Source organism: Pleurodeles waltl, chromosome 10 (assembly GCF_031143425.1).
Source record: "Pleurodeles waltl isolate 20211129_DDA chromosome 10, aPleWal1.hap1.20221129, whole genome shotgun sequence".
Taxonomy (NCBI): Eukaryota; Metazoa; Chordata; class Amphibia; order Caudata; family Salamandridae; genus Pleurodeles; species Pleurodeles waltl.
In genome coordinates this window covers 892,365,156-892,385,346 of record NC_090449.1, presented here as the reverse complement: position 1 = coordinate 892,385,346, position 20,191 = coordinate 892,365,156, and the positions used below count along the sequence as shown (strand labels likewise).

The 20,191-nt window shown below is 45.7% G+C and overlaps 1 protein-coding gene across 2 annotated transcripts in view; it reads left to right on the top strand.

Moving 5' to 3' along the window:
* The window catches only part of LRRD1 (leucine rich repeats and death domain containing 1), a 248,333-nt gene that overhangs the window by 76,658 nt on the left and 151,484 nt on the right, over positions 1-20,191 (top strand). For both annotated transcript variants that reach the window (XM_069211629.1, XM_069211628.1), the window contains one exon: positions 2,831-4,415. In XM_069211629.1, the coding sequence (XP_069067730.1) occupies positions 2,904-4,415 (1,512 nt within the window). In that variant the 5' untranslated portion in view covers positions 2,831-2,903. The remainder of the gene's footprint in view (positions 1-2,830; positions 4,416-20,191) is intronic.

Sequence of the window (20,191 nt, the reverse complement as noted above, 5' to 3'; positions counted from 1 at the left end):
GTTCATTTTTAGGAATGGTAGAATATTATGGGAGATACATTGTAAACTTATCAGAGAAAACAGTAAATTTGAGAGACTTGTTAAAGAGAAAAAAAGAGTTCCGGTGGAGCAACGAATGTGAAGATGAATTTTTTCTTATCAAGGAAGAATTGGATAATGCCCCTTGTTTACAGGCATTTAAGCCAGACAGACCGACTGTCATAGTCACAGATGCCAGTGCGAAAGGGCTAGGGGCTATTTTGATGCAGGAGAATAAAGGAAAGAAAGTCATGATTGCCTGTGCATCTAAGGCATTGAATGGTGCTGAAAAAAATTACTCTGTGGTAGAAAGAGAGTCCTTGGCTATTTTCTGGGCACTTAAGAAATTTAGACAGTTTGTGTGGGGCACAGAATTTTTGGTGTTATCAGACCACAAACCTTTGGTGGAAGTTTTTGGCAGTAAAGGGTTAAATTGCATTTCTGCAAGGATTAGGAGGTGGGTTATCGTTCTACAAGACTTCAAATTTAGGGTGGAATATTTACCAGGCTCATTGAATGTGAGTGCAGATTGTCTATCCAGATTAGTGAGGGAGGATGCCGTGGAGGGTGAGAAAGATGGTTTATTGGTGCAGGAGAGTGATGTCTGTGAAGTTTTCTGTAACGTGAGCGAGATTATGTATGGTGTAATAACTGAGCAGGAGTGGAAAGAAGCACTGGAGAAGGATGTTGAACTGAGTGAGATCTGTGCGGCGTTAGAAGATGGGGAATTTAGTTCCCTTGGTAAAGTGTGGGGTTTGATAAAAGATGAATTGGCGGTGGAAAGTGGTATGTTATTGAGGGGTACTAGGCTGATCCCGCCAAGTGTTTTGAGGAAGAGGGTTATGGATCAAGCTCATGAAGGCCATTTAGGTATTGTCAAAACTAAGGGGAATTTAAGAGCAAACTTTTGGTGGCCTGGTATGGATCTGGAAGCAGAGCGTGTGGTCAGAGATTGCATACAATGTTCACGGAGTGACAAGATTTTGAAAACTCGAAATACACCAATGCATTGTAGGAATTTACCAAGTAAACCCTGGGATGAAGTTGCAATAGATATTGTTGGTCCCTTATCAGGTGAACATGCTACTCCTTACTTGATTGTATTGATTGACTTATATTCCAGGTGGGTGGAGGTTAAAAATGTACGAGATGTCTCTTCTTGTAGTATGATAAGTTTTCTGGAAGAGATTTTCAGGAGAGAGGGTTTCCCTAAGTCATTGTTATCTGATAATGGTCCGCAATTTTGTTCAATGATGTTTGGAGAATTTATGAAGGAATGTGGCATTATACACAAAAGGTCAGCTATATATCATCCAGAAACGAATGGTGCAGTAGAACGTTTCAACAAATATATCAAAGAGAGCATTCAGCTGGCAAAAGTGAACACTTTGAATTGGCGAACAGAACTTATGGAAAGGATTACCGCTTATCGGTTTTCACTACATTCTACCACGGGAAAATCTCCATTTGAATTGTTTAAGAGAAGATTACCCAACACCAAATTATCTCCAGCTTGGATGGGATGGAGAAAAAATGAGTTTGATTTGACAGATACAACATGGCGTAATAGAGAACTAAGATTCATGGAGAAAAGAAAGCAAGAGTTCGATACTAGGAAGAAGGTGTTCAAAGTACATATAGCTGTGGGTGAGATGGTAAAGATAAAGGCTCCCTTAGGGTGTATGGACGGATCAAAATTCACGAGACCTTTGACAGTGGTCAAGGTATTCAAGAATGCCATAAAAACCTCTGATGGCAGGATTTGGAATCTGAACCGAGTTGTGCGGATGAAGGAGGTGACAGAACCATGTACCGATACCGAAAGAGAAATAATGAACCAAAGGAGAGTATTGTCAAGATCTCCTAATCACATTCAAAGTGGAAATGATAGAGGTGAAGGAACAAGGAGAAGTGGTAGAAGGAAAGTCAGTCCAAAACGTTTTAAAGACTATGTACTTGGATAAAGGTTGTATGAGTTGTAGTTGGCGGTTAGTTTCTCACTGTGTTATGGGAAATCTAGTTCATTCCGTATAGAACAAATTTTTGTTTAAGGTCAAAAATATTACTCTGTTTCTGTTTGTAAAATATAAAAAAGGAGATGTGTGATGTTGCGTGTCAAAGAGAACAGCGCGCGCTATCTCCGTGTTAATCAGGGAGAGCGCGAGGTTATCGAGACGCGCGAGAAGCGAGTGAAACGGGCGTTGGAACGGTTGAAGAGACCGATGGCTGGGGCGACAGAGAATAAAGACATAAATTGAAACTCGACGTTTCTTTGTTCTTAATTATTAAGAAGCGAACTTCACATGTTAGGTACACATCCACGTTAGCAGGTGGGATATATAAGTCAGGAAAATTGCACAGAAACCATAAAAACACTTTTAAAAGTGCTCAGTTACACCACCTTCTGTGTGTTAATCTCCATTCTTACTGCCTAACTCGGAATAGCATAATATTGGTGAAGGATAACAAGTGTAACCAGGCCACTTCCAATGTGGCGCATGGAGGGAAGAAGGCAGATGAGAGAGACATATGGAGCAGAGGGGGGCGTCATTCTAATTCTAGCATTTTAAATGTGTTTGTAAAACTGGATTTTCAGCGGGCTCCTAAAACATTTCTTCCTTTTACTTCGCTGATTTTGTTCAAATAGTTATTCACCCAGCCTCTTGCTTTTACAAAGCATAATGTTATTTTGCATGAACTGCACCGCCCTCAAGAAAGTATTTGCATGTCTTTCATCACTTTTATTATTGTTGTAAAATAATAGATTTACTAACGTTACTCATTTTGATGTATGTATGATGTGTCTTTTCAGATTCCGAAAATATTTGAACACAAATAACACCTCAAAAGTTACAGTGAACCCTGCAAAGACCGAATAAGCCAGGATGCCGTTTAACAACGGGAATGACTCCTTTATGGTGGAAATGAATGATAAAGGGTTAAAGGAAATACCTCAAAATGTTTTCCAGTTTCGAAACTTAAGACATTTATATCTGAACCACAATGAAATCAGAACGTTACCAAAAGATGTGGGAAACCTGGTGTATCTGGAAATATTATCGATGGATGGTAATAAACTGACTGCATTACCGCCTGAAATACACCTTCTTTCTCAGTTAACCGCTTTAAATATCAGTCATAACCAAATATCAGCCCTTCCTGGTGAAGTATCAAAGCTTGAAAACATTAGGCAGCTTTTTGGCAGTCACAACGTCCTGGAGGAATTACCTGCTAATCTGGGGGATCTAATAACACTTGAGATTTTAGGGCTAAGCGAGAACAAGTTAAAAGTGCTGCCGGCATCCATGACCAACCTGACAAATTTACGCGTCCTTAACCTCGATAACAATCAATTGCCAAGGCTTCCAAAGGCCATCTGCTACCTTCCCAATCTAGTGAAACTTAGCGTGTCTGGTAACCTGATTTTGAGTTTACCCAAGGAAATTAAGGAACTGAAAAGCATAAGAGAACTCTCACTGAATAACAACAAGCTCACTTTTTTACCCGTACAGTTGTATAATTTGCTGAATTTGGAGGAGCTCAGGGTAGATGGGAACAAGTTGGAGTCCATTTCAGACAAAGTGGTGAACCTTCAAGAACTGAAGATTTTGAGCCTTGCCAATAATTTACTGAAGGGCATCACGGAGAAGGTTTGCTTTTGCATTAGGCTAGAATGTTTATTCCTCTCTGGCAATCAAATAACACAGCTTCCTCAGCAAATCAACATGCTCAAAAAACTACGAAAACTCTCAGTACACAGAAATGCCCTAGGGAACCTATCCGAACAAATTTCCCAACTCCCAATCCTCTTAAAACTTGGATGTTCTGAGAACACCCTAACATATATTCCAATAGAAATAAAAAATTGTGCAAAACTCATGAAAATTAATCTCAGTTTTAACAAGCTATCAGAATTTCCTCCTGGATTGTGTTCTTTAGCTGGGCTGAGGTACCTGAATCTTAGAGGAAATTGCATTGTAGAGTTACCTGCAGATGTAACATACATTAATGACCTTACCTTTTTAGACTTGAGCGAAAACAAGCTTTCAGTATTCCCTGTATATCTGTGCAGCCTTTTAAAACTCCAATATCTTGATCTTAGCAAAAATGGATTGAGTGCTGTTCACCATGATGTTTCCAAACTTAAAAATCTGTCTGTGCTTTTGCTGCACTGCAACAAATTTGAATCTTTTCCAGTTGAAGTGTGCAGCTTAGGAAAACTTCACAAACTTAACCTCTCAGAGAATCGGATAATCAGTGCTCCTGCAGAGATTGCTAAACTTCAAGTGATGGAAGAATTAAATCTGAGTAACAATGCATTCAAGTCTTTCCCAGTTGAAATCTGCCACCTTGCATCGCTGAGAAGATTGGAGATCTCTCAAGTAAATGGAACAAAGGTAGGATCTGCCAAGAATCACTTTTTGTCTAGTTTATGCAGATAAGGTGTTGCAAAAAGTCATTATTTATATACAGAAACACACGCCTCTCTCCAACACCCCCACCACCTACATGGTCTGGAATTAAAGCAAGTCCACCCAGTGCTCTGCAGCAAGGTGGGGGACTTGCTGACTCACTAAAAAAAGAGACCAACTCTCCCTTGTATATATAGCTTGTGTACTAATATTTCTTTTGGAAACTGATTAGGCATAGAGTGTAAATTTACAAACAACTTCTGGTCACAAGAAAGTTAAAGCTGTTGCATCAACGGCATACCATGGGTCAGAACCACAGTGCTCAGTACTTCTTCACAGGTGTCAAGTATTGTCTCCTGATTTGGTACGTCCCATGGACTCCTTTTTGTATTTGTATGATTTTTCCTTTTTACATGTTTTAAAAATCTTTATTGAAACATTGCTCATCATACAATTGAAGCATGGAAATGACGCCAAGCATCGAGTATCATATAAAACAATGAGGGTTAACTTCCAGAAGGAGTAAACATACATAACATTTGTGGCACTTTTATGGTCCAGTCTATTACGTACAACGTACCATACATTAGTTGTGGCTCAAATGAAAAAAACTCACCCAATCCTCTGACAGTGCAATCTTCCATCAGTGCTCTGTATAGTCACACCAGGCCACACCAAATCTTCTTCCATTTTTTAGGGCAACCCCTGCTCTGGTATATCACCTGCTCCGCCCTTTAGCACCAGTCAAGGTCAGACTCTCAATCTTCAATTGTGGGGGGAGTCGCCATGCCCCAATCCTCACAATATTGCCTTTGTCCACCCCTGCCACCAGCCAGATCCCCTGATATTGTGACCAGAATTTCTCCACCGATATTATCAATAGAAGCCTGTAATGCCAGACAGCAGGCATAACCAATTTCAGGGACCCTTGAAGAGAATATTTTGGGCAACATTTATCAAGTCCTGATTGAATTTCTCATTCATACAATTTCATCTGCTTCAGAATGTTTGGGAAGCATTTCGACCATTCCAGAGTGATTTTATTTTTGTTTTGTAAATTTTTTATTTTTTGCAGAACATTAACAAATGAATCAGTGTTCTTTATTATCACAGGAAAGTTCTTTTGTCTATTTTGCATTCCATTCTTTACTGGTTTAGGTGTAAACAATTAGCTATCACCGGGACGACATCAGCTAGTTCAACAAGGCAATGTACATCATCTGCTAAACATTATCATCTGCCATTGTACAGGGAATGTATCTCACAGAGATACAGGGTAAACAGTCCCATATTATCACCTGGTGTCGTTATGTAACATACAAGACTTGAGGGACAGGAGGCAGGGGGTGAATAAGGTAAGGGGTATCCCTTGTGGGAGGAGGTAGGGTCACCTGTGGGATATTGCATTAGGGTCAGCCTTTCTATGTACCTTAACGGTTTTGTGGCTTTTTGCGAGAAAAGCCTCACTTCTATTTCTGCGGTTGAGTTATTGCCATCCCTCAGCCTCTGCCCGCTTGGCCAATCTTCTAAGTGTGCTATCTGGAGCAACATTTGACATCCACATTTTGGCCATTTGCCTCATTGTCAATAGAGGTACCATATCAACAAATCAACATTATTATCTTGGTCTTGGTGAGTCAGCCTAGTAGATAGATCTTGGCATCACATTTTATTCTGGTTTCTGCCAACTGTTCAGTAGTGTCTATGATCCTGTCCCAGAATTAGTGTATTGTTACTTATGTCCATAATAGGTTGCATTGCTCACGCAGCATCTTAGGCATACATTTGGGATTGTATGATACATTGTGTGCAATCGATTAGGTGTCAGGTATGTGCAGTATAGTATACTATGCTGGAAAAGCCTGATTCTAGCATTTCTAGACACTATTTGTGGGTATATTATTATTGCTTTCTGAGTCTGTTATCTTCATGCTTAGGTCTGTTGCCCAGGTTTTCCCTATTTACTTGCAAGTGAACTTTTGTCATAAGTGATAATGCTGTGCATAATCAGGGTACTGCTCTTCTACTACATCCCAGCTCCAATAGTGTCTCCTCTTCCCGTGCATTGGGGGCACTTCAGCATTGTGCAGCCATGTTTTTCTCACTGCCTTGACCAGTGCACCAAAGGTCAGAAACTGACCCTTAGGTATAGTGTTTGTCCAGTGTCATTATACAGGTCATCCACTGTCATGTCAATTCTGGAGGCTATCCCTGCTGCCACGTCCACTTCTTATACCTTCTAGGGAGATTTTGTTTTTTCAAGAAGCAAATTTGTTCTACTCAAGGACTTTATGGTCACAGTCTGCAGCTTGGCAATTGTTAAAGTGTTAAAGGGCACTTGCACTATTTAAAAGCGAAAGTTCCTTCAATCTGTGAAACAGGAAATGGCAACAGAGGAGAACAGCACTATAGTGATCATACCTAATACTGCAGCTGCATTTTGTTTTACTTTCTAGCAGAAAGAAAATGTAACCTTTTACTTTTTATCCTGTTTCGGGGTTGTGAGCAGCGTTAAAAAATGAAGGACCAGTAGAAGATATTTTGATTGCGGTATCCAGCAGAATTTAAACCACTTACTTGTGTAAGATATCTTCTTTAACTATTCTCACTCGAGTGTGAGAGGAGTTGTTTCTTTGTTGCTCCTTTCAGGTACCAGTGATTCATTTTCAAAATAAAATAGGATCCATCTCTGATAGCCAGTAGTTACATTTCAAACAGATCTGTCCCCTTTTAGGTCTGCCTTGGATGCACAGCTGTCGCTGCACCTTATGCAAAATCCTATAAACAGCTTTATAAAGCACCACAGGGAAAGAGGCTCTGGCAGTCATGTGTATATGATTTGATTAGGCAGAAATTGTGTGCCTCTTCTGAAAGACCATTTGTATTGTACTTCTATTGGCAGTGGTGGCTGGTGACATTTGAAAGTGGTGGGGTGTAAAAGCTGGGTATGACTTTTATGTAGTAAGTGAAGCGAGCCAGCTAAATGGACAAACCGGTGTACAAGGTGAGTCCTCCGCCCACGAAAAACTTGAAAAAAGATTGACAAAGGTGCATTTGAAAGCAAATGAATTTAGTGAGAAAGCAATGTTTATAAGGCAGTGGGAAGATAGAGGTGATCATTTTGATCAAGACAGGGAAGCCTGCTCTGCCGGAGGTGGCGGTAATTACCACCGACGGCATGGCGGTGCACAACCGCCATATAAAGATGACAGTAGTGAACTGACTGCAAAGCAGGCAGTTCACTACCACCCTGTAGTGAAAATAATCATGTTTGCCCACTGACTTTGTGTTTCACCACTGTGCATATTAGTTTTTCAATGTTCACAGTAGCACATTACATTTTGTATTCAGTTTAGCTGCCTATTGGCTTTAACGTGGCATTAGACATTGCATTTTGTATTCAGTTTAGCTGCCTATTTGCTTTAACGTGGCATTAGACATTTTGTATTCAGTTTAGCTGCCTATTGGCTTTGTCGTGGAGTTAGACATTGCAGTTGAGACATCACAGTTGAGCTGTGTTTTTCCACATAGTAAACCAAGTTGTGTTTTTCGTAGACTCTCTCACCAAACACTAATCATGATAAGGAAGCGCATATTTTGTGTTTTTCTGTAGTCAGCCTTGGAAAGAACAGGCCTTGAAGACTTGGCCAACTTTCGACGCTTGTTTCTTCCAACTCTGACCTACAGTAGTCAGCATGTTTTGACTATAAGAGGGAAAGGAATAAAAGGTGTCCCTGGGCAGCAGGGAGGGGAATTTTCAGATACTTCAGTCAGGAGCAGACGTCAGCTGCCTGACTTGTCCCGTATGGGTGGAATATCTCTTTCTTGCAGTTGAACAAGAGTCATCAACTTGCAGGTATGAGAAAGATGAAGGGCAGTGATAGGCCCTACGGTGATGAATTTTGACTTTTATTCTTTGCTTTGACAGTCATGCCATAATATGATCACATATATTTGCTGTGTACATTGCAATTGAGAATCACTTTGATATATTTTTCTTTCATTGCTGTGACTATTTTTAAACGTGTGCCTCCAACCTACTAATCTCCTCTGTCAGGAACCTTGTGGTGAAGTAATAATAAATGTCTTCTTTAAACTAAAGGGTGCTTTCCAGAGATTGCTTTCAGCTCGGTCATTACTAAAAGCAAAACACACCCACCGCCAGACCTGAATCAACCACCGGGCCGAAGGTAGTCACCTTCGAGCCGGCAGTCGAGCCTAGACCGCCGGTGGGATGATGATCCCATTTCCACCAGGCATCTCCAGATAATCCCTGGTGGAAAGCATACTGGTGACAGGAATACTCTTCTGTCGACCATTAGCACGGTTGTCGGCGTGTATCCTGCCATGTTAAGAATGAGGGCCGTAGTCTTGAAATACTAAACACATTAAAAACTGTCCCATATCTTACAGCATTAATACATTCAACAATTACTTTAATGTGCAAATTGTACAGTGCAACAACTTCAGGCCCTTTAAAGTGTGTGCTTGTGCATTGTCTTGCACTGTATGCAGAACCATCTTTGGAAGAAAATGCTCTAACCAGGCATCAGGAAGCACCCACAGCTGCTGGCTGCAATCAATCATGCAGAGATATGTGCAGACAGATCTTTAAGTGGGATGAAAAAGTGGGGGCTCTCTAAAAGGGAACATTTAAAATACATTTCTGTGATTCCCATGGTGTGCCACCCAGCCTGTATTTTGTTTTTTCTCTGAGATGTTATTGCATCCAGAAACATAACATAACAACTGACATACACCTAAAACTTGTCAGTACTATTGGCTTTGTCAGTGGTTTAAGATAAATGAGTACCAACAATGATTAGTTATAATTAACATTGGAAATGTTTCAATTCTGAAAATGTGAGACTGTGAATTAAATATTAGTGAGGCCTATGGAAGGAGTTTGGCCTTCAATTATGTGTGCTTTATGTTAGATATGTATGCTCTTTTTCTCTTCCCATCGCATCAACCTCCTTTCTTTTCTCTTCAGCACCCTCTTCTCCCTCTCCCCTAAATTCACTCCCTTGTATCTCCCTCATTTTACCAACCCAAACTTACACTGCACTCATTCACATTTAAGCACTTTATTTCATTTTGCTTTTGCCTTCTAAATATTTTGACCTCTATGCATCTTTTCACACACATTTACACTGAATTTTATTTTCAACTGGAATACATGACCAGTGTTCTGTGTGCTCTGTAGCGACCAAACCACTGATGATGCAGTGGCATGCAAGGCAAACCCTTGATAATGCCGCAATTCTATGCTGAGAGGGATACCTCCTTAGCCAAGATGGTCGTCCTGTTGAAACTGGTTTACTCCGTTAGCTATTTCTCTGCGGCCGCTTCTCTCTAGTTAGCATCTTCTGCCATGCTATAGTGCCTGCTTTCACACAGTTCACTCTTCCTTTTAAGGTATTGGGCAGGTGCATCTCACCTACCTGAAACTTACAGCAGGGCCTCTTGGGAGTTGTAATTCAATCCTTTTCTCTAGCAACCAGCACAATCAGACATGCAAATCCAGCACATGACGAACTACACTTTCTGATTCACTGGAAGTTCCTGCTTGCAAGCATTCATAATCTGTGGTGGTGTCTTTGTATAGATTTTTTCTCCAGACCGGGCTGTTTTTCCATGTGTGCTGTGTAACCTCTTTTTACAATGCCCTTTTCCTTTATGTGCACTTCCCATGGAGTGCTACTCAACGTCCTAGGAATCAGGTGTAATTAGATACATAGTGCTCCTAAGGTACCTTTTTCGAAAGGCGAGATGGCGCATCCAAGAATATACGACAACAGTGTTTGTGTGGAAAAAGCTGCTTTAATAAAATAGGTGCACAGTCTAAACCATAAACCTGACTCTAAGCTATCAATACTAATATGAAAACCCGGCCTCACTACACATATTAATAACTATCCATCCTTCTCCCACCTCCCCTACATAACCCTTTCCAAGCCAAAAGCCCAATCACAACTCACCTCACTTAAACATCCCGCATGCAACCATTGAGTATACACCACTGTTGCGTTCTTGTTGCATTTAGACCCCCCCGCATTCTCAACTGGGTCACAACATGACCAACTTTTCTTGCATTAACTTTAAACTTGTTTAACCAACTGCCACCGGAACCCTCAATCAATCAATCACTCAACCATATTTATAGAATGCAACTACTCACCCATAAGGGTCTCGAGGTGCTGAGGGGTTGGTCCTCTGTGCTTCAGTCGAAGAACCAGGTCTTAAGGTCCTTCCTGAATAGAGGCAATAATGGTGGCTGCCTGAAGTGAAAAGCAAGGTTTTCTAGCTCTTTGCCGTGAGGTAGCCGAAGGATCATCCTATGGCAGAGGTCTTCCATATGTGGGGTACGATGGCTAGTGCCTGTTTAGCGGAGAGGTCTGGCGGGGAGTAGAAGGTGATGTGGTGGTTGAGGTAGGTGGGTCCTAGGTTGTGGAGTGCCTTGTATGCGTGTATGAGGAGGTTGAAGTTGATCCAATTCTCGACGGGGAGCCAGTGGAGGTCCCTGAGGTGTCTGGTGATGTGTTTGGGGCAGGGGATGTCCAGGATGAGTCTTGCGGAGAAGTTTTGGGTGTGCTGTAGTTTCGTCAGGTTCTTCTGGGAGGTGCCGGCGTAGAGGGCATTGCCATAGTTGAGTCTGCTGGTGACCAAGGCGTGGGTTACGGTTTTGTGGCAGTCATTTGGGATCCATTTGAAAATCTTCTGAAGAAGTCAGAGTGTGTGAAAACAGGAGGATGCAACTGAGTTGACTTGGCGGGTCATGGTGAGCAATGAACCCCGGATGAAGCAGAGGTTGCTTACATGGTTTGTTGGGATGGGGGGCGAGGAAAGCAGGCCACCAGCAGTCACCGGAGGCTGATGTGGGGGGTCCCAAGATGAGGATCTTGATCTTGTCAGAGTAGAGCTTGAGCAGTTGTCATCGATCCAGGCGGTGACAGCTTTCATCCTGTTGTGGAAATTCTTCTTGGCACTTGTGGGCTTTTCAGTCAGTAAGATAATCAGCTGGGTGTCCTCCCCAGAGTTTTTCTGTCTCTCCCCCCTTCCCTGAATTTGGGGCCTCACATCCCAACCGGCAAATACAGCATTTCTCATTTGCTTCAAATACAACTCCATCCGGAAAACTGACAGGTTCACACCATCATCACAAAAAACTCAATTGCTTCATACCTGATGTTCATATGCTCAAAAAAACAATCCCTTCAGTCTTGCAACATTTCTGCAATTTCCTGTTGCTTTTTCATCTTGAGCTGTCAATGGCACTTGGTTTTAGCATCCCATTCAAAGACCTTCCATATAAGAGTTCAGCCCAAGTGATGGTGGTTCCAGACCACAACCTCTTGATCTCAATCAAATTTTCTTTAATACTTTACAACAACACTAGCCCTTCAATTTGACTAAAGCATTCTCGCCCAAATGTAAAAGTGACACATTTGGACATGGGCAACCACTTGTTAGCAAATTTAAGTTAGCCACCAGCTTGTATCATCTCATACCCTCCTTCCTAAACTGCTTCAGCTGACTGTCACATTGTCAAAACCAAGCCGTTTTCCACCTCTTCTGTTCTCCGCATGACGAGCCACTGATTTAACGAAGGAGTGCCCACATATGCACATCTCAATATATCCTCCCTGTGGGCCCATGATGCAATCAAAGCAGAAAACACAAAAATTAATGCATATCTTGCAAAGTCCATCCCAGTCTCAATAATCTCTGATAACAATCTGACTTCCACCTGCCCACATGCCTGATGGCCATTGCCATCCACCCCCAACGCTCAGCCTCTGTAGCCATCCCAGTGTAGAAAGAGTGAGTGCCAAATGCCTGTGTCACATCTCAACACTTTGACAGCCCTCCTCATGGTACCCAAAACTGCTGCACTGAAAACGTGTCCCCATCCTTGTGCCAAAAAACTTCACTGACTCCCTCACCTTGACCCCGCAAAATCCTCCACCACACCCAAGGGCAAACCCTTGCACTTGGGTAGGCTGTCAGATAAACAAACACAGGTACCTCGACCTGACTGATCTGTCTTAGACCTAGGAAGCTAAACTTGCACCTCCCTGCCTCCTGGCCAGATGTCCTCCCATCTAATACCAACCATGGCTCTTGATCCCACATCTGTTACCCTTAAAGCCCCAAAAAACCAACCACACCATGATCATGGATAATGTTAACGCTTCATAGCCATTCTTGCAAATTTGCTGGAGTATCAAGAGCACCTCCTTTAAAATGCATAACGCCATTGGCTGTCTCACACTGTCTGCATTACCCCGCTACCTCAACCAATCTTCCAAAATCCGTTTGCCCATTACCCCTCCCGATGGTTCATAGCCCCATAAGAGCTTCCCATAAAAAGCTATCTCTGCTAGTTTACCAGTGATGCTGACTGTTAACAAACCCTTCTCAATCAGTGACACAATGAAGTTTACCACATCAGCCCGTCTGCCTGCTATGCCCTTGCCCAGTGTTGGAGACTGCACATTCTGGTTGGCTGAAGAAAGGCCCTAGCCAGGCAGAACCCACCACTCCTGTCGAGGGTGGGTGATTACACTCACTGTATAACCTGTGCTCACCCTTGGGTAGTTTGGCACAGAGCAATCAGACTTATCACAGAGGCAATGTGTAAAGCAAAGACACAGCACTTTCCCGCCTCAACAACGCTGCACGGCACAAATGAGACTTCACACACAGTGTATATATGAAAAGCTTGTATTCAACACACACATTGTCAGCACAGCCTGATTATAATGTAACTCTGGGCCCATACCCCAATTAGCAATAGAAATCACAATATGAAGCCAAACTGTGTTAAACACTAGCTACAGTATGTACACACGAGGAAAACAGTACATTTCCTTCCCGCACTCACATAAGGTGCCAAACGTTGTCAGCACAAGACCCACCCTAGAATTCCCACAAACAGTGTAATACATAAATTCAGGGTGCACACAGGTTCCCAACATTAGCAGCAAAATGTACATACAAGGTTTACAACACTTTCATGTAGCACTGCGGTCGAAGCTGCACTAGTAAGACATAATGCCAACTGAAAGAACGCCATGACGGAATAAATGTGACCAGCAGCACCACAGTACTGCCTTCGCATTCACTCGCAATCACTTCGGCACATCCACTCTGCACTGTTGTGCGGTGCCACAGGTATCAGCCAGCGTGTGCACACAGTCACTTGTACACATACACTCCCGGCTCCCTAATGCAGTGCCCTGATATCCGGATAGTGGATGGCACTGTGCTTGCAAGTCTCCTGGATTGCAAAACACCTCCCATACACCATCCCGCTACAGCTATCCCACCCCTCCAAGAACCAAAGATTACATCAACCTTTTTCTCGTTATTAGGCCACTTGCGGCTAAGTCACACTTCTCAGGGTTCCGGGGTCAAGGTGGGGGAAAGGAAAGACAACAGCCGGTAAATAATTAATAAGGAGATGCTTGGGGTCCCCACAGGATCTTCACTCAGAGGTTTGCAAAACTCACGTGAAGGATCACTGGGGCCATCTTTAGACACAGAGGCGCTCAGCCCAGTCAGACAGTTCAATGTTACCAAATAGTTACCTATTTCAGCACCTCTGGAATGGAGAGGATCCGTCAGGGCTGTTGATTTGATTTGATTCACCCTCGACACTTCCAGTTGCACATGACAAGTTACTAGGCCCGCACCTCCTGCACCAGGAGATGCGATGTCTGGGGCACAAAGACTCAAATGACACTAGACAGTTACGTTTCCACGTGAAAAGTGCTCATTGCCATTCCTCCACAAAAAGGAGGAGCAATGTCAGGGGTCTGATGATCTGACACCTTGACCTTATGTTAATTCACAAGCCAACTCCAAAGGTGGTACCTCCTTGGATAGAAGCACCAGTTTGGTGCGTGATGATGTGAAACCGCACCAGACACAGACTCTCCCACAAAGGATGGAAACCCTGCACCCCTCTGGGAGGCCCACATCTAGCACCCAGTGACTTGAGTCGCACTGAACCGTCATACTCGGAACTTGGTTTCCCTCCCTCTCTGGAATGAGGCATACTTCCTATTGCACAATGGCTTTAGTCATACCAGACTACCCGGCCACATACTTATTTGCACGTTCTGCTGTGCCATATGAGGCCAAATGCAGAACTACTCAGGGTCACATCCTCACTTCCGAGGGTCGCAAGCAATGAACAGGGCACCGTACGCAATGAGTGTGCAGCTGATGCTCACACAAGAGAAATTTGACACATTTGACAATAGTGGGCCCCACGGGATCCTGACCAAGCGATCTTATTTACACCAACATGTTTCGGCGTGCAATAGTTCCCAGGATGAAGGGCCACTCACCTGAAGTGCAGGCAGTCCTTGGCAAGCTCCACACCAGGCAATTCCAGTCTCAAGACACAATACTGAGGCCACGCTAATGCCTCTGCTGCCAGGTGAAGTCCAGCATACGATGTATGTGCAGTAGAGGGCACCGCTCTCCAGATATTACACGACATCAATGTAGGTCTCTTTCAGGAGGTCTTTGATGTCCCCAAGACCTCCTCAGAGAACAGGGGGCAAGCCAACCTGTCTTGGAGAATTACCCTTCGGGATGCTACACCACAGTAAACAATCAGCCCCAGGCCAGTCTCTAAGCAGAAAGGGGAGCGCGGATCCCATCTCGGACAGTTATTGCCCATGTGGTCCAGCATCAGTGGTCCTGCGTCACTGTAAAGGTTGCTCTACCTTGCAGACATTGAGTACACCTAGTTATACTAGATGGTTCCTTTGAAGTTGGGGATGGTTCAAAGGGTTCTCCTGTGAACCACAGATATCTCCTTCCTCTCTGTCCACCCTGGGGTCTGGAACACAGATCTTTATCTTAAGTGGGACCATGCTCTGGCTCCAAAAGACTAAGGCCCTCATTACGACCCTGGCGGTCGGTGATAACGTGGTGGTAATACCGCCAATAGGCTGGCGGTAAGTCCTGCAAAATTATGACCATGGTGGTGATATCTCTGAAAGACAGCCAATGTACCACAACGACTGCCAGGGCGGGAACAACAGCCACCAGGGTGGTAGCCACCTACAGCCATGGGCAGAAGACAAAGTTCCGCCCACCATATCATGACATGACAATCCGCCACCTTTTCCGGGGCGGTAACAACGCCATCAAAAGCATGGCGGAAACAGAGCACAGAAGTCAAATAACTCACCATTGGAGACACAGGGAAGAACCATACCGCCATGGACCCAGAACTGCAAGTCTTCCCGATGATCTTCTACGTTATGCTCTACCACGAACGCCAACGCTTGCAAAGACGATGACGGTGAGTACAGCCGCCAAAACGAGAGTGACACACACACGCACAACACACACCCCACACACACATGCCATAAACACAACCAGATGCATTACAAAAACAATTTATCCCCGTAAATCACCTGAATAATGCAAGGACAACAGGAATAGACTAAAGTGATTGTAATAAGATCCACATCATAAGTAAAAAATCGATTTGACAATGCAACGGATATGTACAAATGTACAAAAAAGGGACACTGCCCAGTCCTCAGTTGACAGGGGCCACGTGGCTACAGGGCAAAGTCCAAGGCCCCACTCGTTCCATGCACCAATATGGAGAGAACACTGCAGGGGCATCAGTTGGAAAATAGGCAGGCACCTCAGGGTGAGAGGGGGCACTTCAGCCAGATGCGGAAACAAGACCACTGGTTCTGGAGGGGGCAACATGCCCATTGCTTTGTCCTGGGGAGTGCAAGACCACAGTCACTCGAGTGGGTGTCATCCCCACTGATTCTGCAGAGGGCAACATGCCCATTGCTCTTTCCTGGGGAGTGCAAGGCCACCGTTTCTCAAGTGGGCGTCATCCCCACTGGTTCTGGAGGGTGCAACATAACCATTGCTCTGTCCTGGGGAGTGCAAGGCCACAGTCTCTCAAGTGGGTGTCATCCCCATTGGTTCTGGAGAGGGCAACATGCCCATTGCTCTGTCTTGGGAAGTGCAAGGCCACAGTCTCTCAAGTGGGTGTCATCCCCACTGGTTCTGGAGGGGGCAACATGCCCACTGCTCTGTCCTGCGGAGTGCAAGGCCACAGTCTATCGACTTGGTGTCATCCCCACTGGTTCTGGAGGGGGCAACATGCCCTGTGCTTGGTCCTGGGAAGTGCAAGGCCACCGTCTCTCAAGTTGGTACCATCCGCACTGGTTCTGGAGGGGGCAGCCCACACAGAAGCCCCTGGAGGGTGGACTACATGGCGTCCGCCAGCGGTGACTGCTGCATTGTGGTGGTGGTGGTAGTGGGAGGCTCCTGCTCAGCCCCTGCACCCTCCGATGGCTGCACTGTGGTGGTGGTGGTGGTGGGAGGCTCCTGCTCAGCCCCTGACCCTCTGATGGCTGCACTGTGGTGGTGGTGGTAGTGGGATGCTCCTGCTTAGCCCCTGCACCCTCCGATGGCTGCACTGTTGCTGCACAACCATGGCTGGCGGTGGGGGCTCTGTGACAGCTGCTGGTGCAGGCTCCTTCCCCTTTCTTCTGGCTGCTGCAGGCTCCTTCCCCTTTCTGCTGGCTGCTGCAGGCTCCTCCCCCTTTCTGCTGGCCGGTGCAGGCCCCTCCCCCTTTCTGCTGGCTGGTGCAGGCTCCTTCCCCTTTGTGATGGCTGGTGCAGGCTCCTTCCCCTTTGTGGTGGCTGGTGCAGGCTCCTTCCTCATTGTGATGGCTGGTGCAGGCTCTTTCCCCTTTCTGCTGGCTGGTGCAGGCCCCTTGAGCAGGTTTTGATGGAACTGGGCCCGTGGACTGTTTGGCTGAGGTGCTTGGCTGGATACTTGGTACCCTGACCATGTGTGCAGGACAGGGGGAGGGGTCAATAGTAGAAAGGAAAAGCTTTTTAGGGACATTGGGGCAGGAAGAGGGAAGAGAAATGGGGGTGGAGGATGAGGGAGTGGTTGGAGGTGTTGTCTGCTGGATTTGGGTGCAGGTGCATGGTGTGTCTGCTGATTTGTTGTGGATGGCTGTTTGGTGTCTGAGTGCTTGCGTTTGTGTACTTTAGGAGGGGGAGAGGGCACATGGGACTTGTGCATGGATGTTGTGGAGGTGTCTGTCAGCGAGGTGTGTGTTCTGCTTGGTGTGATGATGATGCTGGTAGTGGATGATGATGTGGTGCATGCAGGTGTGAGTGTGACTGGGTGGGAGGTGGAGGAGGAGGCTTAGGAGGGGGTGACAGTGGAGACAGAAGATGTTGTGTCTGCAACTGGATGGTGTTTGTGTGAGTGCCTTTGGGATGAAGTGTGGTGCTTATGTTTGCCTGTGACACACTTGGGTGTTGTCTTGTGTGCATGCTCGTCTGTATGTGTGCCTGGGATGGGTTGGGGATGAGGAGAATGGGACTGGGAAGTGGAAGTTGGAGCGGGGACAGTAGAAACAGGGACAATGGCTGCCATCAGGGAGGAGGCCAGAGCCTTGATAGATCTCTGTTGGGCTGCCAATCCACTGTGAATGCCCTCAAGGAATGCATTAGATTGTTGCATCTGGGATTCCAGCCCCTAGATAGCAGTCACAATGGTTGATTGCCCTACAGAGATGGATCTCAGGAGGTCAGTAGCCCGTGCCCAGCATTTCTGGTCCTCCCACCGTTTCCGACAGTGGGTGCTCCGCCTGCCATAGACCCCCAGGGTCCACACCTCCTTGGCAATGGCATGCCATATACCCTTCTTTTGATGGGCGCTGACCTGCAGAGGCAATACAGGCAGGAGATCACCATTAGACAAATAGTCCAGCCAGTAATACAAATGTCCCACCATACCCGTTTCCAGCAGTATTGGTACACACATAGCCCAGCACTCAATGTGTACCCAGCCAGGAGGACATCCCACCCCACCCCCCTTACACAATGCCTTCACACACACCTCTGTACATTCATGCCACATGCATTGTGCCCACAGTGTCCTCAACTGTTGGTCTCGAGGGCCATACGGCCGCCCGTACTGGGGTAGGACCCCATCCGCCAGTCTCTCCAACTCCTCTGAAGTGAAGGTTAAGGCCCTTACCCCGGTCACACGGGCCTTACCCCGGTCACATGGGCCATAGTAGGTTCCAGACACAGGTCACAGCAGCACATGCAGTGTAGGTCCTCTCCTATGGAATGTCAGGAAACAAGTGAGGAATCGGATAGACAAGGGCAGTTACGTCCGCGGCGGTGCACTGTACCCCATAGGGCCCAATTATAACCAATGAGAAGTTGCACGGTGGTTCCCAACTGTCTCCCGCCATGGCGCACAACGTCAGCGGCATTACCTCGCTTCCACCTGTCCCTCCACACGGGACAGGCGGACGCCATTTCAGGGGGGGCAGGGACTATGGATTAATACTACCTCACCGGAGAAATAGCCACATACTGGACAAATCACACTGACCCATTACATGTCTACAGATTGCAGACTACTGTTGTGGCTCCATTGTTCAGTTTGTGACAGCCTCCTCACTCTTGTGTCCCTTAGATTCCTACCGCTGCGGAAGAATAGGAGATGGAGACACACCCCTGTGTACAGACCCCTGGTGGACTTGGCTACACTGGAGGACAGGCACATAATACTCACCTATAGACTGGACAGGGCTACAATCACAGAGCTGTATGCACAATTGGAGCCTGACCTGATATCTGCTATCCGTCATCCGACTGGGATCCCCCCTCTTGTGCAAGTGCTATCAGTCCATTTCCTGGCAACAGGATCTTTCCAAGTGACAGTGGGCTTGGCAGCAGGAATGTCACAGCCAGTGTTCTCAATAGTGCTGACAAGAGTGTTGTCAGCCTTGATAAAACACATGTGCAGCTACATTGCTTTCCCCCAGGTGGGCGATTTGGCCGCTGTGAAGGCCGAGTTTTATGCAATGGGACATATCCCCAATATAGCTGGTGCGATTGATGTAACACATATTGCATTTGTTCCCTCCCCCGCTATACTGAACAGGTGCTCAGGAATCGTAAGAGTTTCCTCTCTATGAATGTGCAGATAGTGTGCTTGGCGGACCCGTTTATCTCCCACGTCAGTGCTAAGTATCCTGGGTCGGTGCATGATGCCTTTGTCCTAAGGAATAGCAGCATCCCAAATGTGATGGCCCAAATACAGAGGCACACGGTGTGGCTAATAGGTGAGCCCTGAGTCCCACCCAGTATATGTTGGTGTATGGCTATGGTGTTGGCCATACAGGATAGGGTGTTGCTAAATGTTGTCCCTCAATATTTGCAGGTGACTCTGGTTACCCAAACCTATCATGGCTGCTGACCCCTGTGAGGAATGCCAGGACAAGGGCAGAAGAACGTTATAATGAGGCACATGGGCGAACCAGAAGGATAATTGAGAGAACATTTGGCCTCCTGAAGGCCAGGTTCCAGTGCCTCCTTCTAACAGGTGGATCCCTGTGCTACTCACCCAAGAAGGTCTGCCAGATAGTAGTGGCATGCTGCATGTTGCACAATCCGGCCCTCAGACGCCATGTCCCTTTTCTGCAGGAGGAAGAGACCGAAGATGCCCCTGTGGCAGCAGTGGACCCTGTGGACAGTGAGGATGAGGAGGCAGAGGATGAGGATGAGGACGAACCACTGTCATCCGTCAGTACTTCCAATGACACAAGGTGAGACAGTGTAACTTTACATTTACATTTCAATGACCTTGGTTGTATTCTGTGTGGCATTGGCATGCTGGTATTTCCCACTTCTATGCCCACTTACTGTTCCCTCTGGCTATTCAT